The sequence below is a fragment of the Salmo salar genome, chromosome 02, assembly GCF_965601325.2.
Source record: "Salmo salar chromosome 02, fSalSal1, whole genome shotgun sequence".
NCBI lineage: Eukaryota > Metazoa > Chordata > Actinopteri > Salmoniformes > Salmonidae > Salmo > Salmo salar.
This window is the reverse complement of record NC_138292.1, coordinates 20,067,324-20,095,173: the sequence shown is the minus strand read 5'-3', so window position 1 is coordinate 20,095,173 and position 27,850 is coordinate 20,067,324. Positions and strand designations below refer to the sequence as shown.

Here is a 27,850-nt window from a genome sequence, read left to right as displayed (position 1 = left end):
TGTGTCTGTGTGTATGTGTAGCTTCGAGGCCAGCTCATGGTCAGAGTGCAGTGTGTCTTGTGGTATGGGAGTACAGCAGAGACAGCTTCAGTGCAGACAGAGCTTTGGGAACCGTTCCACCATGGTTCAACCACAACGCTGCTCCAACCTAACCCCACCTGACCTCACCCAGTCCTGCCAGCTACGACTCTGCTCACACTGGGAGATAGGCACCGACTGGAGCTCTGTGAGTATAGAAAGTGGCAGGGTGGTATGTTAATATTCACACTGGGAGATAGGCACCGACTGGAGCTCTGTGAGTATAGAAAGTGGCAGGGTGGTATGTTAATATTCACACTGGGAGATAGGCACCGACTGGAGCTCTGTGAGTATAGAAAGTGGCAGGGGGGTATGTTAATATTCACACTGGGAGATAGGCACCGACTGGAGCTCTGTGAGTATAGAAAGTGGCAGGGGGGTATGTTAATATTCACACTGGGAGATAGGCACCGACTGGAGCTCTGTGAGTATAGAAAGTGGCAGGGGGGTATGTTAATATTCACACTGGGAGATAGGCACCGACTGGAGCTCTGTGAGTATAGAAAGTGGCAGGGTGGTATGTTAATATTCACACTGGGAGATAGGCACCGACTGGAGCTCTGTGAGTATAGAAAGTGGCAGGGTGGTATGTTAATATTCACACTGGGAGATAGGCACCGACTGGAGCTCTGTGAGTATAGAAAGTGGCAGGGGGGTATGTTAATATTCACACTGGGAGATAGGCACCGACTGGAGCTCTGTGAGTATAGAAAGTGGCAGGGTGGTATGTTAATATTCACACTGGGAGATAGGCACCGACTGGAGCTCTGTGAGTATAGAAAGTGGCAGGGGGGTATGTTAATATTCACACTGGGGAATGGTGTATGTGTGTTTAGTTTGACATTTTATGAGAATGTGTGTTGACGTCTATAGGTTGTGATCCATCCTGTTGTCCAATGTCTTTGTTCTACTGTAGGTTTTCCTAACATTCTCATTTGAACTCAACAGTGCTCAGTGGACTGTGGCATGGGGAAGAAAACTCGTAATGTCCGCTGTGTCAGTGACCATGGCAGCGTGGTGAATGACAAGGAGTGTAACTCCAGGCTCCGCCCACAAGGAAGTGAGGACTGTCACATGGGGCCCTGTGTAACCAACTGGTACTTCACTGGCTGGTCCAACACTGTGAGTACTACACACACACACACACACACACACACACACACACACACATCAATACACTAACTTCTCTAATACCCCCATCTCTCTCTCTCAGTGTTCAGCCCCGTGTGGTCCAGGGGTTCAGAGGAGAGAGGTGTTGTGTCTGACCCGTGGAGGGAGAGAGGGAGGAGAGTGTTTGGGGGACAAACCGGCGGACATGAAGGCGTGTAACGGGGGTCCGTGTGCTCCCACCTACATGTGGTACAGTAGCCCCTGGGGTCAGGTAAGAGGAGCAGGGGGGGTGTGGCAGCCATCGATCAATACTGTTACCAATATAATCAGTCACTTCAATTCAATAATTATTTTTTGGAATGGATGGATAGATATTTACCTATAAAAAAGAAATGCATAGTACTGTAATAGCAGATGAATAGGAAGAAAATGTAATGTTTTCCACCTCTCTTCCCTCTCATCTTTTGTCCTCTCCTGCCTCTCTTCCCTCTCACTCCTTGCTATTTTTCTCGCCCTCCTCCCTCTCTTCCCTCCTCCAGTGTAGCGCTCCATGTGGAAATGGAACTCAGCGAAGGGACATCATCTGTGTGGAGAAGATGGGGACAGATTTCAAAGTGGCACCGATCAGCCAGTGTGCCCAGCTGGAAAAGCCTCCCTCGGTGCAGACGTGTGCGATGGAAGCATGTCAGCCTCAGTGGTTTACTACGGAGTGGAGCGCGGTGAGAGAGGGAGGAGAGGAGAGGGAGGAGAGGAGAGGGAGGAGAGGAGAGGAGGAGAGGAGAGGAGGAGAGGAGAAAGGGAGGAGAGGAGAGAGGGAGGAGAGGAGAGAGGGAGGAGAGGAGAGGAGAATGGGAGTAGAGGAGAGAAAGAGGAGAGAGGGCGAGAGGAGGAGGAGAGAGGGAGGGAGGAGGAGAGGAGGAGGAGAGAGGGAGGAGAGGAGAGAAGGAGGAGCGAAAGAGGAGAAAGGGAGGAAAGGAGAGAGGGTGGAGAGGAGAGGAGAGGAGGATGAGAGAGAACATAATTACGACCTTGGATTGCAGTTGGTTGTTGATCATGAGAAAGATGTTGATCATCCTCCTCTCTCTTTCTCCTCTTCTCTCTCCCTCAGTGCTCTCGTTCCTGTGGTAAGGGGCTACAGATCAGAGAAGTACGGTGTCTCACACCTGACAAACAGCACAGCCCAGAATGCTCCCTTACAGACAAACCTGACCAGGAGCAGCTCTGCAATACCATACCCTGCAGTCCACAGGTCGCAGGTGTGTGTGTGTGTGTGTGTGTGTGTGTGTGTGTGTGTGTGTGTGTGTGTGTGTGTACTGTATGTTTACAGTGCCTTCAGAAAATACTTTTCCCACATGTTGTGTTACAAAGTGGAATTAAAATGGACTTCATTGTCATTTTTTATCAATGATCTACACAAAATACTCTAATGTCACTGCAATAAATAAATAATAATAATTGTATATATGGAAAATAAAACACTAATATATATTGATTAGATAAGTATTCAACCCCCTGAGTCAATACATGTTAGAATCACCTTTGGCAGTGATTACAGCTGTGAGTCTTTCTGGGTAAGTCTCTAAGAGCTTTGCACAACTGGATTGTACAATATTTGCCAATTATTCTTAAAACAATTATTCAAGCTCTTTGAAGTTGGTTGTTGATCATTGCTAGACAGCCATTTTCAAGTCTTGCCATAGATTTTCAAGACGATTTAAGTCAAAACTGTAACTAGGCCACTCAGGAACATTCAGTATCGTCTTGGTAAGCAAATCCAGTGTATATTTGGCCTTGAAAGGTATATATTTGTCCTAAATTCATCTCCTAGTGTCTGGTGGAAAAGCAGACTGAACCAGGTTTTTCTTTAAGAGTTTGCCTGTGCTTAGCTCTATTTCGTTTATTTTTATCCTAAAAAACTCCCGAGGCCATGCCAATGACAAGCATACCCATAATGTGATGCAGCCACCACCATGATTGAATATATGGAGAGTGGTACTCAATTATGTGTTGTGTTGAATTTGCCCAAAACATATCTTTGTCACATTTTTTGCAGTATTACTTTAGTGCCTTATGATAAACAGAATATATATTTTTTCTTTCTGTACAGGCTTCCTTCCTTTCACATTTAGGTTTGTATTCTGGAGTAATTACAATGTTGTTGCTCCATCCTCAGTTTTCTCCTATCACAGCCGTTAAACTGTTTTAACATCACAATTGGCATCATGGTGAAATCCCTGAGTGATTCCCTTCCTCTCCAGCAACTGAGTTAGGAAGGACACCTGTATCTTTGTAGTGACTGGGTGTATTGATACACCATCCAAAGTGTAATTCATAACTTCACCCATGCTCAAAGGGATATTCAAGTCTGCTTGATTTTTTTACCCATCTACCAATCGGTGCCCTTCTTTGTGAACCATTGGAAAATCTCCCTGGCCTTTGTGGTTGAATCTGTGCTTGAAATTCACTGTTCGACCTTACAGATAATTGTATGTGTGGGGTATAGAGATGAGGTAGTCATTTAAAAATCATGTTAAACACTATTATTGCACAGAGTGAGTCCATGCAACTTATTATGTGACAAGTTAAGCACATTTTACTCCTGAATTTATTTAGGCTTGCCATAACAAAAGTTGAATACTTATTGACTCAAGACATTTCAGCTTTTCATATTTTATTGATTTGTAAACATTTCTAAAAACATAATTCCACTTTGACATTATGGGGTATTGTGTGTAGATTAGTGACACAAAATCTAAATTTAATCCATTTTAAATTCAGGCTGTAACAGCAAAATGTGGAAAAAGTCAAGGGGTGTGAATACTTTATGTGTAATGACGTGTGTGTGTAGGTGGCAGGGAGGTCAGGCGCAGGAGAATCCAACTTGGTATAAATGGAGTAGTTTAATAACGTTAACAAAACTCCAAAACCAAAGTACATAATAAATAAAGGTGGGTACAAGAACCCGTCGCGCACCAATCCATAAATCACGAGCATACCAACAAACAATCTCTGACAAGGACATGAGGGGAAACAGAGAGTTAAATATACAACATGTAATGAATGGGATTGGAACCAGGTATGTTGGAAGACAAGACAAAACCAATGGAAAATGAAAAATGGATCAATGATGGCTAGAAGACCGGTGACGTCGACCGCCGAGCACCACCCGAACAAGGAGAGGCATCGACTTCAGCAGAAGTCGTGACATTATGAAGGCACTGTACAGTACATATGTACATATGTGTGAGTGTGTGTTGCTTGTGAGATTTGAAATCTAACCCTTTCTTTCTTTCTCCCTCTCCTTCCCTTTCCCTTCTCCTCTCCTCATCTTCCCTCTCCCCCTCTTCCTCCTCCCCTCCACTCTTCCCTCTCACCCTCTCCGCCTCCCCTCCACTCTTCCCTCTCCTCCTCCCCTCCACTCTTCCCTCTCACCCTCTCCTCCTCCCCTCCACTTTTCCCTCTCCCCCTCTCCTCCTCCCCTCCACTCTTCCCTCTCCCCCTCTTCCTCCTCCCCTCCACTCTTCCCTCTCACCCTCTCCTCCTCCCCTCCACTTTTCCCTCTCCCCCTCTCCTCCTCCCCTCCACTCTTCCCTCTCCTCCTCCCCTCCACTCTTCCCTCTCCTCCCCTCTTCCCTCTCCCCCTCTCCTCCTCTCCTCCTTCCCTCTCCCCTCTCCTTCTCCCCTCCACTCTTCCCTCTCCCCCACTCCTCCTCCCCTCGCCCCCTCTCCTCCTCCCCTCCACTCTCCCCCTCTCCTCCTCCCCTCCACTCTTCCCTCTCCCCCTCTCCTCTGCTCTACTCTCTCTGTAGATGAGAACTGCAGGGACCGGCGTCATAACTGTGTGATGGTGGTTCAGGCCAGACTGTGTGTCTACTCCTACTACAAGACTGCCTGCTGCGCCTCATGTACCCAGAGTGCTCAGCGGGCCAAGAGGCACTGACCAGCCAATAACAGGCTTCCAGCCGAGGTCAGCCAGGGGTCAGGGTTTAAGGGGTTAGAAGTCAAAGTGCAGGTTACCATAGAAATTATCAGACCATAGAAATGGAGTGGGTAGAGTGGATATATTACCACATGAAGTGGGGATTGAATTGTGTTCTGGGCCAGATGTACAGCCGTTAGAGAAGGGATGTTTTGGAATGTGAGTTAATTTGTTACTTACTACATTTCTTACATTTTATGGGTTATCTGCGTATGCAAAAAAAAATCCAATGACATTGTACAGAGCTCCATGATATGGAATACATCTGATTTCTATGTCCACTCTTTCTGTTTCTATGGCTGAGAGATGCTGTGGATGATGTATGTACACCCAGGACCTGGGTCCAGAGCTCTGTCCCAGTAGCCAAACTTGCATACTACTGAGTGTGAGGTGAAGTATTGTCCATGCATACTATGTAGTATGCTAGTATGGATAGATGGGACCCAGAAGATATAACCCAATAGCAGTATAAAACCTGCTGGAAGTTTGTATGATGTATGTTTTCTATGTTTGTGTTCTATACGCAAAAAAAAACTATTTTAAATGTCTCCTCAGTGTTTATACAGCATCATCAACATTTGGTGAAAACATACCAAAATGTAAAATGGTGGCCTAGTACAAGTGACCTGTTTTTAAAGGACAATAGTGGAGAGATGTCCATAACCTGAGAACGCCCCCAATCTGAAAACAAGCAGGGGTAGAATGAAACGACTGTATGGTCTATTGGTGACTGTCCAGGTATCCAACCTGTGCCCTCACGACTGTTAGCCCACTGAACTAAAGCCAAGGCATTACCCCTGAGAGCTAATACCAGTGTTCAGGTCTCAGCTAAGGTTACACCGAACCACCTCTGCTACATACAGAAAATATACCACCACCTGAGACATTTCAATTGCATCATCTGACCCATCAATATGTTCAAGAATGGTATTGAAATAACATTGTATTCATTTATGCATTCATTTTCAGAAATGCATTTTCCACAATATGCTGAAGAGCAAGCTGTGTCTTAAAGGTCCAATTCAGCTGTTTTTATCTCAATATCAAATCCTTTCTGGGTAACAATTAAGTACCTTACTGTGATTGTTTTCAATTTAAATGGTCAAAAAGAAGAAAAAAAAACTTCATAGCAAAGAGCAATTTCTCAAGCAAGACTTTTGCTAGGAAACTGAAAACTACTGTAGCTGTTATTGGCAGAGAGGTTTGAAACTATTTCTCTTATTGGTCTCTTAACTAACTGGTGATGTCACCATGCAGACCAAAACTTCATCCCACCAAAACAGGGTGAAATTTCAGGCGGTCTTTTCAAACAGCTCTTACACTAAAATGGCATTATCATAATTTTCACAATTTCACAGTATTATTCCAAACTCATAGTGTTGAAGGATATATAAAACATAGGGAAATCACGTTTTTGAGTTCACTGGGCCTTTAACTCCCAAAGGAGCAAGTTGTGACAGTAGTAAGGAACATCTCCCTAACTAATTTGTGTTTTTACTGAAAACGTTTAAAAGGGTTGTCTTTGACTTAAACAAAGCTCTTTTTAACATATATTGCCCCTATGCCTTATGACATAGTTGTAACATGTTACTGTATGTTACGTCTACAACATACGGACACACACACACACACACACACACACACACACTCCACAGGTGAACGATGTGTATATTTGTCAGTCAATATTATATTTGTATGTCTATATTTCTGTGTGAACATATACTTAATATACATATACATAAATATCTCCTATATTGTGGTATGATTTGAATTTTAGGCATACTGTACATGTTAACTGTATGCATATATTCATATAAAAGTATTAATATTTTTCAGTCATCATATTAAGAAGAACAAATTATATTTTGCTACCCTTGGATGGTGTGTGTTGTGTGTGTTTGTGTGTGTTTGTCTTCCTGTCTCTGTGAAGTTGCCTATTTGTGTTTATTTGTGTGAGTATGCAGCCATGGGTGTATTCTTGTATGAGTCTATCTGTGAATGTCATTCTCATGTTTTAAATCGTTTTTAGTAGAAACAAAAAGTTTTATATTAAAAAGTCTGAAAAAAAGGATAGTAATTTATCTATTATAAAAAATACATGTAATTTATTTTTTTGCTTAAGAGGAGCTGTAGCAAATTCCCTTTGTTGCTATCGTGTCAGAGTTTATGATCAGAAGTTATTGCATAGAAGTATATGGATTTTGTATTATTTTGAAAAAGGCAAACGAGTGTGTGGAAAATGCTATCACAAACTTAATTTGAAATAAAAACTATAATGAGAAAATAGTTTGCCTTTTTCTATTTTGTGCACTTTTCTTCCCCCCAATTAGCAGGCCTCAATGTCCATTGAGACCTACAGTACATTGTAATAAAGTAGACCTACATGTCCTCAGTATTGTGTGCTTGTGAAGCTGTAGCCGACTTGTCTTCCCTTGTTCAGAATAGACTCGTTTGTGTTGTGATGATAACTCAAGCAAGCTTAATATGACTTCATGGATCTAACGTTTCCTCTACGAACAAACGACACCATTCTGGGTATAAATGCTAAACTGACCGTAAATCAGGATCAATAGGGGGCAATTTCGCCCTATTCTAGCCCTAGGCCTACCCCACAGACGACAGAGAAACCGAAAAGCCTCCAGTTCTGACACCACCATGAAAGAGGCCCGAGCATGAGTTCCTCATGCATGCTCGTGCTGTTGCCTACAGCTACGCTCAGTGATACGGTGTAGATCTCCGGGGAAGGCCGCGCGTGCCGTCCAGCGGCTTGTTCCTGGTATAGACCCGGCGTGTGTGAACTGACGATATATAACGGTGGGGGGCAGTAGGCGGGGAGAGGGGGCATGAGGTGGTGGGAGGCAGATGGTGACCTTTCAGAGTAAATTACCCTGAACTCTCTGACTCCTCTCCTTAAGCGCGAGGAGGTGGCAGAAGAAAAAAACAAACACACCCGAAAGAGACCAAAGAGAACCCCACCAGCAATAAAGATGAGTTAAAAAGCTTCATAGTTTGATGAAGGTTGTAAATATATTGGTTCAGGACCATGGACAGATGAGGTCTGCTGTGCCTGTCTGTATCAGAGCGGGGAGGATCCCTCCCTCACTAGGCTGATACGACGGTGTATTATTGTAGGTTAACCCATACTGTTAGATCAGTGTAGTCTGTAGTATAGGCCTATCTTCTCTATTTTCGCTCTCTCCCCTTTCTCTCGCACATTAGGCTAGCCTATTTGTGCACATCGTGGATATGACTACGAATGTAGCGTTTGTTCAACACGCAGAAGAGAACTGGTTAGGGCAACCTCAAGGCTGGCGTGTGCGTGTTGTGTGCGCAGCTGTAGTCGTGACGCCGCTCGCGCGCGCTGGTAGTATGGCAGGCTTCAGCACCACGGCCAGAGCTCGCTGCCAGAACAATAGGCAGCACGGCGTTCCAGAACTACAGGCACCGTCCACGAGCACATACGTACTGGACACTAACGAAGACATAGTCAAAGAGCTTGTTTGAAAACGCTTATACAAATTGTCGACTAATCCTGGTTTTGATAACTGAAATAGCTGTCCATATATATTCCACAGTGTTCCCTATATTTTACTTTCAGGGCTAAAAGGTGTAGGCTACGCCGAAAGATAAAATGGGTTTTCTTTTTAAGGTTGGAGTAGAGTTTTTGACGGTCCCTGCCTTTTACGTCACAGCCTGTCAACCGCTCGAGGGAGAGGGGGGAGGGAGGGCAGGATAGAGAGAGGGAGACACCGGCAGACGACGTCAAAAGCTACGGTAGCCTATACACTGAGGGAAAGAGGGGTAGCGCGGGAGGAAAACGTTAGATATTAATAAGTATATTTTAATATATGTGTTAGCCTTTAAATGTCTATATAAATGGACTGCTGGATTTATCAATAGCTGGCTGCTACAGAAATAGTTTTAAAGAATATAGCCTTGTAGCCTAATTATTGCAGAAATTTGACTATTCTAACAGACAGGGCAATACTCAGAGAGTGACTGACCGGATTTGCCAAGAGTCGTGACGAGAGGATAGAGCAAATAACGGATCACCAAGGCACCGGGTTGGGGATATGTGATCTGATGGTCGCTTGCCAAGACGTGAGACCTTAACGGGAGCAGCAACTCCACTGATCTGTTACGGATTCGAAACCGGGAGAGGGAGCGATTGGCACAAAGAGCGGAGAACGAATCGCATAGAGCCTCCTATTCCCCGAGGGAGGATAACAGGAGACGCGCACTGAAGACAACAACGCCACGGCAAAACGTGGAAAAATAAACAAAATAATCTCAAATTACTCTGGGGATTATTTCACAACGTGGAGTGAAGGATCTCTTGAAATCGGTAGGATTTTTAACACCAAGGCTCCATATTGTGTTTTTGTGCGCATGTGTTTTGTGTGTGTTTTGTGTGTATGTTGAGCCGGGGCGGACAAAGAGATGAGCCCCCATACGTTGACATCCAATGAGTGTATGTAACCTACAGCTGGCCAAACAAAGAAACCGCTCACAGCCGCTCTACAGCGCTCATCTACCGTCTAAACCATATATTTTCCTTTCCCCAGGGGCTCCGAACACTCTCACGTCCTAAAGGTAATATATCAGTTTTATTGATATTTAATTTTAATTTCGGTTTTATTGCAATTTAAATGTCTTAATTATTTTTTGATTGGCTGATCATCATTTGCATAATTGTTTTTGTGAGAAGCGCAAGTGCCATTGTTTGTGTCAATAGGCTAATATTGTAAATATATGAGAATTCATCCAAAAATATTGATTTGGTTTTATTCAATTAATCAATGATTATCCTATATTGTGAAAAAAAGAAAATAACACATTTACATATCTTGTTTTTATGTCCATCTCCTTTTCCTTCTCTCCTCCAACACCCTCCAGCTCTGGTCGCTTCTCTCCAGAGGATCACGACTCTGCTCGCACTCACCCCGCTCTTCTCACCTCGAACCCCGCAAAGCGCCTGTCGTTCTCCCCGCTGTGTCCCGATGAAGGAAGCCGACGCGATCAAGCTGTTCGTGGGGCAGATTCCTCGGAATCTGGAGGAGAAGGACCTCAAACCGATCTTTGAACAGTTCGGGAAGATCTACGAGCTGACGGTGATAAAGGACAAATACACCGGCATGCACAAAGGTAGGCGAATAATGGGAACCCAGCCACCTGTAGAAATAATTCCGGACACAAATAGGCGTTTGGGCTAGACTACTCACTGGCAGACAGACAGGCAGACACCCACAAATAAACAAACACACACACACACACACACACACACACACACACACACACACACACACACATGCACGAACACACACGATACACACACACACACACACACACACACACAAACATACAGCCACAGGAGATTAAGACACACACTTAAAAATATTTTCAAGATCAAGTGTGTGTGCTAGTGTAGGTTGATAGTAATGCTGTTGTAGGTTGATAGTAATGCTGGTGTCGGTTGATAGTAATGCTGGTCTAGGTTGATAGTAATGCTGGTCTAGGTTGATAGTAATGCTGGTCTAGGTTGATAGTAATGCAGGTCTAGGTTGATAGTAATGCTGATGTAGGTTGATAGTAATGCTGGTCTAGGTTGATAGTAATGCTGGTCTAGGTTGATAGTAATGCTGGTGTAGGTTGATTGTAATGCTGGTGTAGGTTGATAGTAATGCTGGTCTAGGTTGATAGTAATGCTGGTCTAGGTTGATAGTAATGCTGGTCTAGGTTGATAGTAATGCAGGTCTAGGTTGATAGTAATGCTGGTCTAGGTTGATAGTAATGCTGGTCTAGGTTGATAGTAATGCTGGTCTAGGTTGATAGTAATGCTGGTGTAGGTTGATAGTAATGCTGGTGTAGGTTGATAGTAATGCTGGTGTAGGTTGATAGTAATGCTGGTCTAGGTTGATAGTAATGCTGGTCTAGGTTGATAGTAATGCAGGTCTAGGTTGATAGTAATGCTGGTGTAGGTTGATAGTAATGCTGGTGTAGGTTGATAGTAATGCTGGTGTAGGTTGATAGTAATGCTGGTCTAGGTTGATAGTAATGCTGGTATAGGTTGATAGTAATGCTGGTGTAGGTTGATAGTAATGCTGGTATAGGTTGATAGTAATGCTAGTGTAGGTTGATAGTAATGCTGGTCTAGGTTGATAGTAATGCTGGTCTAGGTTGATAGTAATGCTGGTGTCGGTTGATAGTAATGCTGGTGTCGGTTGATAGTAATGCTGGTCTAGGTTGATAGTAATGCAGGTCTAGGTTGATAGTAATGCTGGTCTAGGTTGATAGTAATGCTGGTCTAGGTTGATAGTAATGCTGGTGTAGGTTGATTGTAATGCTGGTGTAGGTTGATAGTAATGCTGGTGTAGGTTGATAGTAATGCTGGTCTAGGTTGATAGTAATGCTGGTGTAGGTTGATAGTAATGCTGGTCTAGGTTGATAGTAATGCTGGTGTAGGTTGATAGTAATGCTGGTCTAGGTTGATAGTAATGCTGGTGTAGGTTGATAGTAATGCAGGTCTAGGTTGATAGTAATGCTGGTCTAGGTTGATAGTAATGCTGGTGTAGGTTGATAGTAATGCTTTTGTAGGTTGATAGTAATGCTGGTATAGGTTGATAGTAATGCTGGTGTAGGTTGATAGTAATGCTGGTGTAGGTTGATAGTAATGCTGGTATAGGTTGATAGTAATGCTAGTGTAGGTTGATAGTAATGCTGGTCTAGGTTGATAGTAATGCTGGTCTAGGTTGATAGTAATGCTGGTGTAGGTTGATAGTAATGCTGGTGTAGGTTGATAGTAATGCTGGTCTAGGTTGATAGTAATGCTGGTCTAGGTTGATAGTAATGCTGGTATAGGTTGATAGTAATGCTGGTATTGGTTGATAGTAATGCTGGTCTAGGTTGATAGTAATGCTGGTCTAGGTTGATAGTAATGCTGGTGTAGGTTGATAGTAATGCTGGTATAGGTTGGTAGTAATGCTGGTGTAGGTTGATAGTAATGCTGGTCTAGGTTGATAGTAATGCTGGTCTAGGTTGATAGTAATGCTGGTCTAGTTTGATAGTAATGCTGGTATAGGTTGATAGTAATGCTGGTCTAGGTTGATAGTAATGCTGGTCTAGGTTGATAGTAATGCTGGTCTAGGTTGATAGTAATGCTGGTATTGGTTGATAGTAATGCTGGTGTAGGTTGATAGTAATGCTGGTCTAGGTTGATAGTAATGCTGGTCTAGGTTGATAGTAATGCTGGTCTAGGTTGATAGTAATGCTGGTGTAGGTTGATAGTAATGCTGGTATAGGTTGATAGTAATGCTGGTGTAGGTTGATAGTAATGCTGGTCTAGGTTGATAGTAATGCTGGTGTAGGTTGATAGTAATGCTGGTCTAGGTTGATAGTAATGCTGGTCTAGGTTGATAGTAATGCTGGTGTAGTAGCACTATCATTGATGTTAACACTTCCACAGTAGAGTAGGCTGTCTGTTTAGCATGTGTCTGATGATGGGTCACCATGGAAACTCTGTCACTAATCACCCTCTCCTGATCACATACAGTACCAATCAAAAGTTTGGACTCATTCAAGGGTTTTTCTTTATTTTACTATTTTCTACATTTTAGAATAATAGTGAAGATATTAAAACTATGAAATAACACAAATGGAATCATGTATTAACCAAAAAAGTGTTAAACAAATCAAAATATATTTTATATTTGAGTTTCTTCTAAGTAGACACCTTTGCCTTGATGGCAGCTTGCACACTTTTGGCATTCTCTCAACCAGCTTCATGAGGTGGTCACCCGGAATGCATTTCAATTAACCGTTGTGCCTTGTTAAAAGTTAATTTGGGGAATTTATTTCCTTCTTAATGCATCAGTTGTGTTGTGACAAGGTAGTGGTGGTATACAGAAGATTGCCCTATTTGGTAAAAGACCAAGTCCATATTATCTCAAGAACAGCTCAAATAAGCAAAGAGAAACAACATTCTATCATGACTTTAAGACATGAAGTTCAGTCAGTCTGGAAAATTTCAAGAAGTTTGAAAGTTTTTTCAAGTGCAGTCGCAAAAACCATCAAGCGCTATGATGAAACTGGCTCTCATGAGGACTGCCACAGGAAAGGAAGACCCAGAGTTACCTCTGCTGCAGAGAATAATTTCATTAGTTACCAGCCTCAGAAATTGCAGCCCAAATAAATGCTTCACAGAGTTCAAGTAACAGACACATCTCAACATCAACTGTTCAGAGGAGACTGCATGAATCAGGCCTTCATGGTCGAATTGCTGCAAAGAAACTACTACTAAAGGACACCAATAAGAAGAAGAGACTTGCTTGGGCCAAGAAACATGAACAATGGACATTGTACAGGTGGAAATCTGTCCTTTGGTCTGGAGTCCAAATTTGAGATTTTTGGTTCCAACCGCTGGGTCTTTATGAAACAAAGTGTAGGTGAACAGATGAATCTCTGTATGTGTAGTTCCCACCATGAAGCATGGAGGAGGAGGTGTGGGGGTGCTTTGCTGGTGACACTGTCTGTGATTTATTTTGAATTCAGAGCACACTTAACCAGCATGACTACCACAGCATTCTGCAGCGATACACCATCCCATCTGGTTTGGGCTTAGTGGGACTATCATTTATTTTTCAACAGGACAATGACCGAACACACCTCCAGGCTGTGTAAGGGCTATTTGACCAAGAATGAGAGTGAGAGAGTGCTGCATCAGATGACATCACAATCACCCGACCTCAACCCAATTGAGATGGTTTGGGATGACTTGGACCGCAGAGTGTAGAAAAGCAGCAACAAGTGCTCAGCATATGTGGGAACTCCTTCAAGACTGTTGGAAAAGCATTCCAGGTGAAGCTGGTTGACAGAATGCCAAGAGTGTGCAAAGCTGTCATCAAGGCAAAGGGTGGCTACTAAAATATTAAATATATTTTGGTTTGTTTAACACTTTTTTGGTTACTACATGATTCCATATGTGTTCTTTCATAGTTTTGATATCTTCACTATTATTCTAAAATGTAGAAAATAGTACAAATAAAGAAAAGCCTTTGAATGAGTAGGTGTGTACCAGTCAAACTTTTGACTGGTACTGTATATCAAACAGTGTCTTCTGGGAGAGGATGGGGGAAGGAGGGAGTATATTCTTTCTCTCTTTCAGTCTTTCTCTCTGTTTTGCTCTCTCTCGCTCACACTCTCTAATCCTCTAGTGTCTGTGCACGTGCGTACACACGTGCGCGTGTGTGTACTCAGTCGTGAGCTTGGTTGGTTTTTGGATCACTGTCGTCCTGATCTCTCTGTTTATCTCTCCGCCCCAGCCCTCCCTCACCTTAAATGGGAAAACATGGAATGCGGTCCAATCTGTAGGTTAAACATTGGGATTTTCTGGGAAACGCCAACAGCTCCTACATTATTAGAGAGATGGGCATAAAGACATCCTCTATGACTGGAGAGCAGCCTGTCATATCCTTAGAAATACTCCCGAACACCTCTCTCTCTCTCTCTCTCTCTCTCTCTCTCTCTCTCTCTCTCTCTCTCGCTCTCGCTCTCGCTCTCGCTCTCTCTCTCAGCAGGTGTCCTGACCCTTAGCCTTTAAGCCATGACCCCAAGTCACTCTAGTTCAGATGATGGGTGTTATCTTAATGTCTGTCTAACCCTGGCATACCTCTAGTCTAGTATACAGTCACACACACACACACTAGGTAGACCCATTTTTCTGACCTGGGGTGTTATGTAACAGCTTAGCCGTTTCTCCAGTCAGTATAATGGAGTGGTAAGCCTACTGATTCAAGCCTGCTGAGAGGGAGACCATCTCCAGTTTGGAGAATCCCCTTTAGAGCTGCAACAATAAGCCCATCTTTAAGAGGGCCCTGTGTGTGTGTGTGTTGTGAGGGGGGGGGGGGGGTCAATGTTAATTTCTATTAAGTGTGTGTGTGTTTGAAGGGGGGGGGGGGTCATTGTTAATTTCTATTAAGTGTGTGTGTGTTTGGAGGGGGGGGGGGGTCATTGTTAATTTCTATTAAGTGTGCGTGTGTTTGGAGGGGGGGTCATTGTTAATTTCTATTAAGTGTGTGTGTTTTTGGAGGGGGGGGGGGGTCATTGTTAATTTCTATTAAGTGTGTGTGTGTTTGGAGGGGGGGGGGGTCATTGTTAATTTCTATTAAGTGTGTGTGTGTTTGGAGGGGGGGGGGGGTCATTGTTAATTTCTATTAAGTGTGTGTGTGTGTTTGGAGGGGGGGGTCATTGTTAATTTCTATTAAGTGTGTGTGTGTTTGGAGGGGGGGTCATTGTTAATTTCTATTAAGTGTGTGTGTGTTTGGAGGGGGGGGTCATTGTTCATTTCTATTAAGTGTGTGTGTGTTTGAAGGGGGGGGGGGGGTCATTGTTAATTTCTATTAAGTGTGTGTGTGTTTGGAGGGGGGGGGGGTCATTGTTAATTTCTATTAAGTGTGCGTGTGTTTGGAGGGGGGGGGGTCATTGTTAATTTCTATTAAGTGTGTGTGTGTTTGGAGGGGGGTCATTGTTAATTTCTATTAAGTGTGTGTGTGTTTGGAGGGGGGTCATTGTTAATTTCTATTAAGTGTGTGTGTGTTTGGAGGGGGGGGGGGTCATTGTTAATTTCTATTAAGTGTGTGTGTGTTTGGAGGGGGGGTCATTGTTAATTTCTATTAAGTGTGTGTGTGTTTGGAGGGGGGGGGTCATTGTTAATTTCTATTAAGTGTGTGTGTGTTTGGAGGGGGGGGGTCATTGTTAATTTCTATTAAGTGTGTGTGTGTTTGGAGGGGGGGGGTCATTGTTAATTTCTATTAAGTGTGTGTGTGTTTGGAGGGGGGGGTCATTGTTAATTTCTATTAAGTGTGTGTGTGTTTGGAGGGGGGGGGGGTCATTGTTAATTTCTATTAAGTGTGTGTGTGTTTGGAGGGGGGGGTCATTGTTAATTTCTATTAAGTGTGTGTGTGTTTGGAGGGGGGGGGGGGTCATTGTTAATTTCTATTAAGTGTGTGTGTGTTTGGAGGGGGGGGGGTCATTGTTAATTTCTATTAAGTGTGTGTGTGTTTGGGGGGGTCATTGTTAATTTCTATTAAGTGTGTGTGTGTTTGGAGGGGGGGTCATTGTTAATTTCTATTAAGTGTGTGTGTGTTTGGAGGGGGGGGGGGGTCATTGTTAATTTCTATTAAGTGTGTGTGTGTTTGGGGGGGGTCATTGTTAATTTCTATTAAGTGTGTGTGTGTTTGGAGGGGGGGGGTCATTGTTAATTTCTATTAAGTGTGTGTGTGTTTGGAGGGGGGGGTCATTGTTAATTTCTATTAAGTGTGTGTGTGTTTGGAGGGGGGGGGGGTCATTGTTAATTTCTATTAAGTGTGTGTGTGTTTGGAGGGGGGGGGGTCATTGTTAATTTCTATTAAGTGTGTGTGTGTTTGGAGGGGGGGGGTCATTGTTAATTTCTATTAAGTGTGTGTGTGTTTGGAGGGGGGGGGTCATTGTTAATTTCTATTAAGTGTGTGTGTGTTTGGAGGGGGGGTCATTGTTAATTTCTATTAAGTGTGTGTGTGTTTGGAGGGGGGGGGGGTCATTGTTAATTTCTATTAAGTGTGTGTGTGTTTGGAGGGGGGGGTCATTGTTAATTTCTATTAAGTGTGTGTGTGTTTGGAGGGGGGGGGTCATTGTTAATTTCTATTAAGTGTGTGTGTGTTTGGAGGGGGGGTCATTGTTAATTTCTATTAAGTGTGTGTGTGTTTGGAGGGGGGGGGTCATTGTTAATTTCTATTAAGTGTGTGTGTGTTTGGAGGGGGGGGTCATTGTTAATTTCTATTAAGTGTGTGTGTGTTTGGAGGAGGGGGGGGGTCATTGGTAATTTCTATTAAGTGTGTGTGTGTTTGGAGGGGGGGGGGGTCATTGTTAATTTCTATTAAGTGTGTGTGTGTTTGGAGGGGGGGGGGTCATTGTTAATTTCTATTAAGTGTGTGTGTGTTTGGAGGGGGGGGGGGGTCATTGTTAATTTCTATTAAGTGTGTGTGTGTTTGGAGGGGGGGTCATTGTTAATTTCTATTAAGTGTGTGTGTGTTTGGAGGGGGGGGGTCATTGTTAATTTCTATTAAGTGTGTGTGTGTTTGGAGGGGGGGGTCATTGTTAATTTCTATTAAGTGTGTGTGTGTTTGGAGGAGGGGGGGGTCATTGGTAATTTCTATTAAGTGTGTGTGTGTTTGGAGGGGGGGGGGGGTCATTGTTAATTTCTATTAAGTGTGTGTGTGTTTGGAGGGGGGGGGTCATTGTTAATTTCTATTAAGTGTGTGTGTGTTTGGAGGGGGGGGGTCATTGTTAATTTCTATTAAGTGTGTGTGTGTTTGGAGGGGGGGGGTCATTGTTAATTTCTATTAAGTGTGTGTGTGTTTGGAGGGGGGGGGTCATTGTTAATTTCTATTAAGTGTGTGTGTGTTTGGAGGGGGGGGTCATTGTTAATTTCTATTAAGTGTGTGTGTGTTTGGGGGGGGGGGGTCATTGTTAATTTCTATTAAGTGTGTGTGTGTTTGGAGGGGGGGGGGGGGTCAATGTTAATTTCTATTAAGTGTGTGTGTGTTTGGGGGGGGGGGTCATTGTTAATTTCTATTAAGTGTGTGTGTGTTTGGAGGGGGGGGGTCATTGTTAATTTCTATTAAGTGTGTGTGTGTTTGGAGGGGGGGGGTCATTGTTAATTTCTATTAAGTGTGTGTGTGTTTGGAGGGGGGGGTCAATGTTAATTTCTATTAAGTGTGTGTGTGTTTGGAGGGGGGGGGTCATTGTTAATTTCTATTAAGTGTGTGTGTGTTTGGAGGGGGGGGGTCATTGTTAATTTCTATTAAGTGTGTGTGTGTTTGGAGGGGGGGGTCATTGTTAATTTCTATTAAGTGTGTGTGTGCGCTTTGTAGAGGTGTTCTAATCTTGCTGTTGTTATAAGTGTGTGCGTGTGTGTGTCTCTTTGTCGGTATCTGTGTTTGTCTCTACAGTATGTCTGTTTGTGTCTCTGTGTGTCTGATTATGTGTGTGTCTCTGTGTGTGTATGTCTCTGTGTGTGTCTGTGTGTGTCTGTGTGTGTCATTATGTGTGTGTGTGTGTGTTGTTGAGTCATGCTGGACAGGGCTGATGGTTCTGTAAGCGTTCTGAGCTAGCATGTTGCTCTGCTGTGTGTATAACTACTCTGAGATCAGCCCTGGTTAACTTGCTGCCTGTTGTCTTAGTGGTGGTGACAGGTTTGTGACAGGTGTAGGAACAACACTGGCCAGCCGCTCTACCTACACACAGGTACATGAGAGAGAGAGAGAGAGAGAGAGGTTTGGGAACGAGTGTGAGTGGTTCTTTAGTAGTGAGTTAGATGAATAGAGTGAATGTGAGTTTTATTGGGTCTTCAGGATGTGTTGTTCTGAGCTGTGCTGTTTTGAGTTGCGCTGTGCCGTGTCGTATCCTCGTCAGCTGTAGGTTAACTGTGTTTATGGGGCTTGTAGAAAACCAGTCGCTTTTCACATTATGGACTTGAAAATGAGGAACAGGGAAAGGAAGCGGGTAGGAGAGAGAGATAAATATAAGCAGATTGACTGTTCAGTGTGTGTGTTCTGTCTGCATGAACCTGTGTGTCTGTCCATCTGCCCAGGAGTGTCACAGGCTGGCTCGAGGAACAGGAGAGGTAGAGTCAGGCGCAGGAGACAGAGAGAGTTCGTGACCACACTTCTTTATTGGAAGCACTGTACGTGGTCGACAAAGTATAGGGGCGCAGCCCTGAAAGATTCTGCGGTGGTGTACACAAACAAAATAAACCACTGGCAGAAGGAAAAAACTCAGTACACATTCTTTACGAACACAAAAAACCCGGACAAGCAACACAATCACGTACAACCACACACATCCTACGCTAACCTAAATAACCCCCCCTTACTAATGACTAACCCAAAACAGGTGCGTGCCTACCTAGACCTAACCAAACGAAAGTGAAACAAAAAGGGATCGATGGTAGCTAGTAGGCCGGCGACGATGACCGCCGAGCTCCGCCCGGCCGAGGAGGGGCACCACCATCCGTCACTGTCGTGACAGTACTCCCCCCCTGACGCGCGGCTCCCGCAGCGCGCCGACGCCGGCCTCGAGGACGCCCCGGAGGGCGAGGCGCAGGGCAATCCAGATGGAGGCTGTGGAACTCCCGGATGAGCGCTGGGTCCAGTATGTCCTCCACCGGTACCCAGCACCTCTCCTCCGGGCCGTACCCCTCCCAGTCCACGAGGTACTGCAGGCCCCTCGCCCGGCGTCTGGAGTCCAAGATGGACCGGACTGTGTACGCCGGGGGCCCCCCGATGTCCAGGGGGGGTGGAGGGACCTCCCGTACCTCATTTTCCTGCAGCGGACCAGCTACCACCGGCCTGAGGAGAGACACATGAAACGAGGGGTTAATGCGATAATAAGAAGGAAGTTGTAATCTGTAACACACCTCGTTTATTCTCCTCAGGACTTTAACCTGTTGGGTCTAGGGGGCAGCATTTGCACGTCTGGATAAAAAAAATGTACCCGATTTAATCTGGTTACTAATCCTACCCAGTAACTAGAATATGCATATACTTATTATATATGGATAGAAAACACTCTAAAGTTTCCAAAACTGTTTGAATGGTGTCTGTGAGTATAACAGAACTCATTTGGCAGGCAAAACCCTGAGACATTTTCTGACAGGAAGTGGATACCTGATGTGTTGTATTGACTTTAAACCTATCCCATTGAAAAACACAGGGGTTTAGGAATATTTTGGCACTTCCTATTGCTTCCACTAGATGTTACCAGCCTTTACAAAGTGTTTTGAGTCTTCTGGAGGGAGATCTGACCGAACAAGAGCCATGGAACGGTGATGTCCCATTAGACACCTGGCGCGCTACTTCATGTTGGGTACCCTCGTTCCAATACGTTATAAAAGAGTATGCATTCGTCCACCTTGAATATTATTCATGTTCTGGTTAAAAAAGGCCCTAATGATTTATGCTATACAACGTTTGACATGTTTGAACGAACGGAAATATATTTTTTCCCCTCGTTCATGACGAGAAGTCCGGCTGGCTTACATCATGTGCTAACGAGACGGAGATTTTTGGACATAAATGATGAGCTTTTTTGAACAAAACTACATTCGTTATGGACCTGTGATACCTGGAAGTGACATCTGATGAAGAGAATCAAAGGTAATGGATTATTTACATAGTATTTTCGATTTTAGATCTCCCCAACATGACGTCTAGTCTGTATCGCAACGCGTATTTTTCTGGGCACAGTGCTCAGATTATTGCAAAGTGTGATTTCCCAGTAAGGTTATTTTTAAATCTGGCAAGTTGATTGCGTTCAAAAGATGTAAATCTATAATTCTTTAAATGACAATATAATATTTTACCAATGTTTTCTAATTTTAATTATTTAATTTGTGACGCTGACTTGACTGCCGGTTATTGGAGGGAAACGATTTCCTCAACATCAATGCCATAGTAAAACGCTGTTTTTGGATATAAATATCAACTTGATAGAACTAAAAATGCATGCATTGTCTAACATAATGTCCTAGGAGTGTCATCTGATGGAGATTGTAAAAGGTTAGTGTATCATTTTAGCTGGTTTTATGGTTTTGGTGACCCTGTCTTTGACTTGACAAAACATTACACACAACTCTTGTAAATGTACTGTCCTAACATACTCTAAATTTATGCTTTCGCCGTAAAACCTTTTTGAAATCGTAAAACGTGGTTAGATTAAGGAGATGTTTATCTTTCAAATGGTGTAACATAGTTGTATTTTTGAAAAATTTGAATTTTGACATTTATTTGGATTCAAATTTGCTGCTCTTGAAATGCACCTGCTGTTGATGGAGTGCACCACGGGTGGCACGCTAGCGTCCCACCTAGCCCCAAGAGGTTAAATGGCCCCACAAACCGCGGACCCAGCTTCCGGCAGGGCAGGCGGAGGGGCAGGTTCCGGGTCGAGAGCCAGACTCTCTCCCCTGGGGTGAACACGGGGGCCTCGCTGCGGTGCCGGTCAGCGCTCGCTTTTTGTCGCTCCCTGGTTCATTCCAGGGATTCCTGCACAGCGTTCCAGGTCTCCCTTGAGCGCTGAACCCATTCCTCCACCGCAGGGGCCTCCGTCTGGCTCTGATGCCATGGCCCCAGGACCGGCTGATAACCCAACACACATTGGAATGGTGATATGTTGGTGGAGGAGTGGCGCAAAGAGCTCTGAGCCATTTCGGCCCATGGCACGAACCTTGCCCACTCCCCTGGCCGGTCCTGACAGTAGGACCGCAGGAACCTGCCCACCTCCTGGTTTACCCTTTCCACCTGCCCATTACTTTCGGGGTGAAACCCCGAGGTCAGACTGACCGAAACCCCCAGTCGCTCCATAAACGCCCGCCACACTCGGGACGTGAACTGGGGGCCTTGATCTGAGACGATATCCTTGGGCACCCCGTAGTGCCGGAAGACGTGGGTGAATAAGGCTTCCGCAGTCTGCAGGGCCGTAGGAAGACCGGGTAACGGAAGCAGACGGCAGGACTTAGAAAACCGGTCCACAACGACCAGGATCGTAGTGTTGCCCTGAGACGGCGGGAGATCGGTCAAGAAATCCACCGCCAGGTGGGACCATGGTCGTTGTGGAACCGGGAGGGGTTGTAATTTCCCTCTAGGCAGGTGCCTGGGAGCCTTACTCTGAGCGCACACCGAACAGGAGGAGACATAGTGCCTCACGTCCCTCACCAAGGTGGGCCACCAGTATCTCCCACTAAGACCACGCACTGTCCGCTCAACCCCTGGGTGACCCGAGGAGGGAAGCGTGTAAGCCCACCGAATCAGCCGATCGCGAACGTCGAGCGGAACGTACTTACGACCCACTGGACACTGCGGAGGAGTAGGCTCCGTCCGTAACGCCTGCTCGATGTCCGCGTCCACCTCCCAGACCACCGGTGCCACCAGGCAGGAGGCTGGAAGTATGGGCGTGGGATCGGTGGACCGTTCCTCGGCGTCATGGAGACGAGACAGTGCGTCGGCCTTAGTGTTCCGGGAACCTGGGATATACGAGATGTTAAACCGAAATCTCGTAAAGAACATCGCCCACCTGGCTTGACGCGGGTTCAGTCTCCTCGCCGCCCGGATGTACTCCAGATTGCGGTGGTCAGTCCAGATGAGAAAAGGGTGACGTGCCCCCTCAAGCCAATGTCTCCACACCTTCAGGGCTTTGACCACAGCCAACAGCTCCCTGTCCCCCACATCATAGTTACGCTCCGCCGGACTCAACTTCCTAGAGAAGAAGGCGCAGGGGCGGAGCTTTGGGGGGGCGCCCGAGCGCTGGGACAGCACGGCTCCTACCCCAGCCTCGGACGCGTCCACCTCCACTATGAAGGGCAAAGAGGGGTCCGGGTGCGCCAGCACCGGAGCGTCGGTGAACAAAACCTTCAGACGACTAAAGGCCCTGTCCGCCTCCGCGGACCACTGCAACCGCACCGGGCCCCCCTTCAACAGTGAGGTAATGGGAGCCGCCACCTGCCCAAAGCCCCGGATAAACCTCCGGTAGTAATTGGCAAATCCCAAAAACCGCTGCACCTCCTTCACCGTGGTGGGAGTCGGCCAATTACGCACGGCTGAGACGCGGTCACATTCCATCACTACCCCTGATGAGGAAATGCGATACCCCAAGAAAGAGACGGCTGGTTTGGAAAACTCACATTTCTCAGCCTTGACGTATAGGGTCATGCTCCACCAGTCGCCCAAGCACTTTGCGCACCAGAGACACATGCTCGGCGCGTGTAGCGGAGTAGACCAGAATGTCATCGATGTACACCACTGCACCCTGACCGAGCAGGCCCTGGAGAATCTCGTCCACAAAGGATTGAAAGACTGTGGGAGCATTCTTTAACCCATACGGCATGACGAGGTACTCATAATGGCCAGATGTGGTACTAAATGCCGTTTTCCACTCGTCCCCTCCTCGGATAGGCACCAGATTATATGCGCTCCTGAGATCCAATTTCGTGATGAAGCGCGCCCCGTGAAATGACTCCATCGCCGAGGCCGATGAGAGGTAGTGGGTAACTGAAACCCACTGTGATGGCATTTAGACCTCTATAGTCAATGCACGGGCGCAGACCTCCCTCCTTCTTCTTCACGAAAAAGAAGCTCGAGGAGACGGGTGAGTGAGATGGCCGAATGTATCCCTGCCTCAAGGACTCAGTGACGTATGTCTCCATAGCCGCTGTTTCCTCCTGAGACAGGGGATAAACGTGACTACGAGGAAGGGCAGCGCCCACCTGGAGGTCGCCGTCCCTCGTCGATGAGGTGGTAATTGGGTCGCAATCGTTTTACTGAAGGCGATAGCCAAATCGGCATACTCTGAGGGAATGTGCACGGTGGAGACTTGGTCTGGACTCTCCACCGTAGTCGCACCGATGGAAACTCCTATGCACCTGCCCGAGCACTCATTTGACCACCACTTAAGAGCCCTCTGTCCCCACGAAATCTTAGGGTTGTGAGTGGCTAGCCAGGGAATCCCTAGAACCACTGGAAATGCTGGGGAATCGATGAGGAAAAGACTAATCCGCTCCTCATGACCCCCCCCGCATTACCATAACCAGAGGCACAGTGACCTCCCTGACCAGCCCTGACCCTAGTGGTCGACTGTCTAGGGCGTGCACGGGGAAGGGTTGGTCCAACTGGACCAGGGGAATCCCTAACTTAGCCGCGACCCCACGGTCCATAAAACTCCCTGCTGCGCCTGAATCGACTAGCGCCTTAAACCGGGAGTGAGGGGAGAAACCAGGAAAGGAAACTGACACATACATGTGACGGACAGGGGGGTCTGGGTGAGGCTGGTGCTGACTCACCTGAGGTGTCAAAGGAGCGCTCTGCCTGCCTTCTGGACTCCTAGGGGAGTCTCCCCAGCACCGGTCCACAGTGTGCCCTCTGCGACCACATGAGGTGCAGGAGCGACCTCCCCCTCCAGTCTTCCTGGCTGCTGCCCCCCCTATCTCCATAGGCGTGGGAGCAGGAGGGCTGGAGGGTGGAATGAGCAGGGCCCGGGTCGGACGTCCGCGGGCGGCCAGCAGGTTGTCCAGTCGGATGGACAGATCCACCAGTTGGTCCAGTGTGTGGGTCGTGTCCCGACAGGCTAATTCCCGGCGGACGTCCTCCCTCAAACTACAACGGTAGTGATCTATAAGGGCCCTCTCATTCCACCCTGCTCCCGCGGCCAGGGTCCGGAACTCGAGAGCGAAATCCTGCGCGCTCCTCGTCTCCTGCCTCAGGTGAAACAGCCGTGAACTCTGGGTAGTTGTCCCTGGCTGAGTCCGGACTGTCCCACACGGCGTTTGCCCATTCCAGGGCCTTACCCGTGAGGCAGGAGACGAGGACGCTGACGCTCTCCTCCCCCGAGGGAGAGGGACGAACGGTCGCCAGGTATAACTCCAACTGGAGTAAGAAGCCCTTACACCCAGCGGCCGTTCCATCGTACTCCCTGGGGGGAGCGAGTTTCACCCCACTGGTACTGGGTGCTGTGGGTGCTGGTGGGGGCGCAGGCTGTTGGCCTGCCGCGTTCAGGGGGCCGAGAGCGCGTCGGTCCCAGCTCTCCAGGCGCGCCAACACCTGATCCATGGCGTTCCCCAGCCGGTGGAGCAGGGTGGAGTGTTGGTCTACGGTTTCCTCCATGGACATGGCTGGCGCTGAAGCTCCTGCTGACTCCATTAAGTTTGGGTACGTGATTTCTGTCACGGGCTGGCTCGAGGAACAGGAGAGGTAGAGTCAGGCGCAGGAGACAGAGAGAGTTCGTGACCACACTTCTTTATTGGAAGCAGCTGTACGTGGTCGACAAAGTATAGGGGCGCAGCCCTGAAAGATTCTGCGGTGGTGTACACAAACAAAATAAACCACTGGCAGAAGGGAAAACTCAGTACACGTTCTTTTCGAACACAAAAAAACCTGGACAAGCAACACAATCACGTACAACCACATACATCCTACGCTAACCTAAATAACCCCCCCTTACTAATGACTAACCCAAAACAGGTGCGTGCTTACCTAGACCTAACCAAACGAAAGTGAAACAAAAAGGGATCGATGGTAGCTAGTAGCCCGGCGACAATGACCGCCGAGCTCCGCCCGGCCGAGGAGGGGCACCACCATCCGTCACTGTCGTGACAAGGAGGCTCCATCCACAATAGTTATGTTATTCTCACATATCTGAAGAATATGTAGAACCTCACCCTGAAGAAGGCCCGGTGATGCCAGAACCTTGGTGTTTTTCTACCCAATAAATGACTGGGAGGTCATACATATGGACTCTCTTTGTTTTTATATTCTCACATATCTAACAAACAAAGATGACATCATCAACTATCTCATCATCTTTCTCTCCTCCCTCTTGTTACCTTTCTTCCCTCCTCTCTTTCTCTTTCTCCTTTTTGCTCTCTCTCTCTCTCTCTCTCTCTCTCTCTCTCTCTCTCTCTGTCTCAGGATGTGCATTCCTGACATACTGTGCGAGGGAGTCAGCGCTGAAGGCCCAGAGTGCTTTGCATGAGCAGAAGACGCTACCGGGGGTGAGTACAAGTCATATGACACACACACACACACACACACACACACACACACACACACACACACACACAGACAGACAGAGACAGACAGACAGACAGACAGACAGACAGACAGACAGACAGACAGACAGACAGACAGACAGACAGACAGACAGACAGACAGACAGACAGACAGACAGACAGACAGACAGACAGACAGACAGACAGACAGGAGCCCATTGTGTTGTATCTACTCTCTCGTTGGCCCTGCAGGAGTACTTCTAGACTAGACCATCTCACTAATTAATTGTCCCATCCTTCTTTGTCTTGTTCTACTCTCCAGTGGGGTAGTGTAACTCTGCCAGGGTTAGGGCACTGTTCATTAAACATGGGACACTATAGTATGATCTCTCTCTCTCTCTCCGTCTATCTCTGTTGCTCTGTCTCTATCTGTCCGCCTCTCTAAGTCTCTGTATCTCTCTCGCTGTGTCTTTCTCTTTCTCTCTTGCATGTCTCTCTCTGTCTGTCAGTGTGTGTCCTATACATTCAGCATTTCCCTGCATGCATCTTTATGACTCCTTCTTTCTCTGCATGTCTCATCCTCTCTCTCTCTCTCTCCGCTCTCTCTCGCTCTCTCTCTGTCTCTCTGTCTCTCTTTCTCCTCCTCTCTCTCTGTCTCTCTCTCTCTCTCTCTCTCTCTCTCTGTCTCTCTTTCTCCTCCTCTCTCTCTGTCTCTCTGTCTCTCTTTTTCCTCCTCTCTATCTGTCTCTCTCTCTGTCTCTCTCTCTGTCTCTCTCTCTGTCTCTCTCTCTGTCTGTCTGTCTGTCTGTCTGTCTGTCTGTCTGTCTGTCTGTCTGTCTGTCTGTCTGTCTGTCTGTCTGTCTGTCTGTCTGTCTGTCTGTCTGTCTGTCTGTCTGTCTGCTCTCTCTGTCTCTCTCTCTCTCTCTCTCTGTATCTCTCTCTCTCCTTGCCCTCTGTTTTCTCCTCTCTATCATTCAATCCCTTGTTCTTTCTTTCCACGCTCTATATTTCTCCCTCTCCTCTTTCTCTCTTATTTCCACCCCTCCCTCCTCATGCCCTCTGTCTCTCCTCCCTCCCTTCTTCTCTGGCCATCCACCCTCCTCCCACTCTGGAGCAGATTTAGAAATGACCTCAGCTACTGTTTCTCCTTCTCAATAACTCTCTCCATCACCCCACTTCTTCTTTCTCTCTCTTCAAACTCCCTCCATCACCCCATCGTTCTTCAGTTCCTCTCCGTCTCTCTATTCCTGGTAGGACATTATTCAATGGTATTAGCTATTCTTTCTCCATTCGTTTCTACCACTCACTCTTCCCTCTTATGGAGTCTTTTTCTAAGACCTCTCCTCTTCTCAGACCCCCCTTTCAAATTCTTATTTCAGTCATTTATGAGAAAACCTCCCCCCTTTCCTCCCCTATGCCTCCCCCTTTTAATTTACATTTCACAGTGTTTGGTCCCCTCTTCGGACCCCAGGAAGAATAGCTGTCTCCATTGGCATCGGCTGATGGGGATCCCAAGAAAATCATAAATTGTCCCTCCATCCTCTCCTCCATCTCCCCTCCCCCTTTTCCTCTTTCCTCTGATGATCCTTCCCTCTGCTTTCTTCCATCTCTCCACTTCTTTATTAGCTGACTCATTTAACCATCCCACACCTCCAGCCCCTCATCCCCTCATCCCCTCATCCTCTCCTCCACTCCTCCCTCTCCACCATTCCTCCCTCTCCTCCACTCCTCCCTCTGCCCTCTCCTCCACTCCTCCCTCTCCTCCACTCCTCCCTCTCTACCACTCCTCCCTGTCCTCCACTCCTCCCTCTCCCCTCTCCTCCACTCCTCCCTCTCCCCTCTCCTCTCCTCCACTCCTCCCTCTCCACCACTCCTCCCTGTCCTCCACTCCTCCACTCCTCCCTCTTCTCCACTCCTCCCTCTCCACCACTCCTCCCTCTCCTCCACTCCTCCCTCTCCTCCACTCCTCCCTCTCCACCACTCCTCCCTCTCCACCACTCCTCCCTCTCCACCATTCCTCCCTCTGCACCACTCCTCCCTCTCCACCACTCCTCCCTCTCCTCCACTCCTCCCTCTCCTCCACTCCTCCCTCTCCACCACTCCTCCCTCTCCACCAT

At 46.6% G+C, this 27,850-nt stretch overlaps 2 protein-coding genes across 4 annotated transcripts in view; both read left to right on the top strand.

Annotated features, from left to right (window-relative positions):
- The window catches only part of LOC106573456 (thrombospondin type-1 domain-containing protein 4), a 290,336-nt gene extending 282,883 nt beyond the window's left edge, over positions 1-7,453 (top strand). For both annotated transcript variants that reach the window (XM_082960591.1, XM_082960590.1), the window contains exons 12-17: positions 22-226; positions 1,027-1,200; positions 1,292-1,459; positions 1,728-1,907; positions 2,297-2,444; positions 4,998-7,453. In XM_082960591.1, the coding sequence (XP_082816717.1) occupies positions 22-226; positions 1,027-1,200; positions 1,292-1,459; positions 1,728-1,907; positions 2,297-2,444; positions 4,998-5,128 (1,006 nt within the window). In that variant the 3' untranslated portion in view covers positions 5,129-7,453. The remainder of the gene's footprint in view (positions 1-21; positions 227-1,026; positions 1,201-1,291; positions 1,460-1,727; positions 1,908-2,296; positions 2,445-4,997) is intronic.
- Positions 7,454-8,916: 1,463 nt separating this feature from the next.
- Positions 8,917-27,850, top strand: part of LOC106573460 (CUGBP Elav-like family member 3) — an 83,795-nt gene continuing 64,861 nt past the window's right edge. Inside the window, exons 1-4 of one of the 2 annotated variants that reach the window (XM_045699177.2) lie at positions 8,917-9,512; positions 9,733-9,760; positions 10,064-10,312; positions 25,654-25,736. In XM_045699177.2, coding sequence (XP_045555133.2) covers positions 10,168-10,312; positions 25,654-25,736 — 228 coding nt within the window. In that variant the 5' untranslated portion in view covers positions 8,917-9,512; positions 9,733-9,760; positions 10,064-10,167. The remainder of the gene's footprint in view (positions 9,513-9,732; positions 9,761-10,063; positions 10,313-25,653; positions 25,737-27,850) is intronic. The other variant, XM_045699163.2, reaches the window with a different exon arrangement.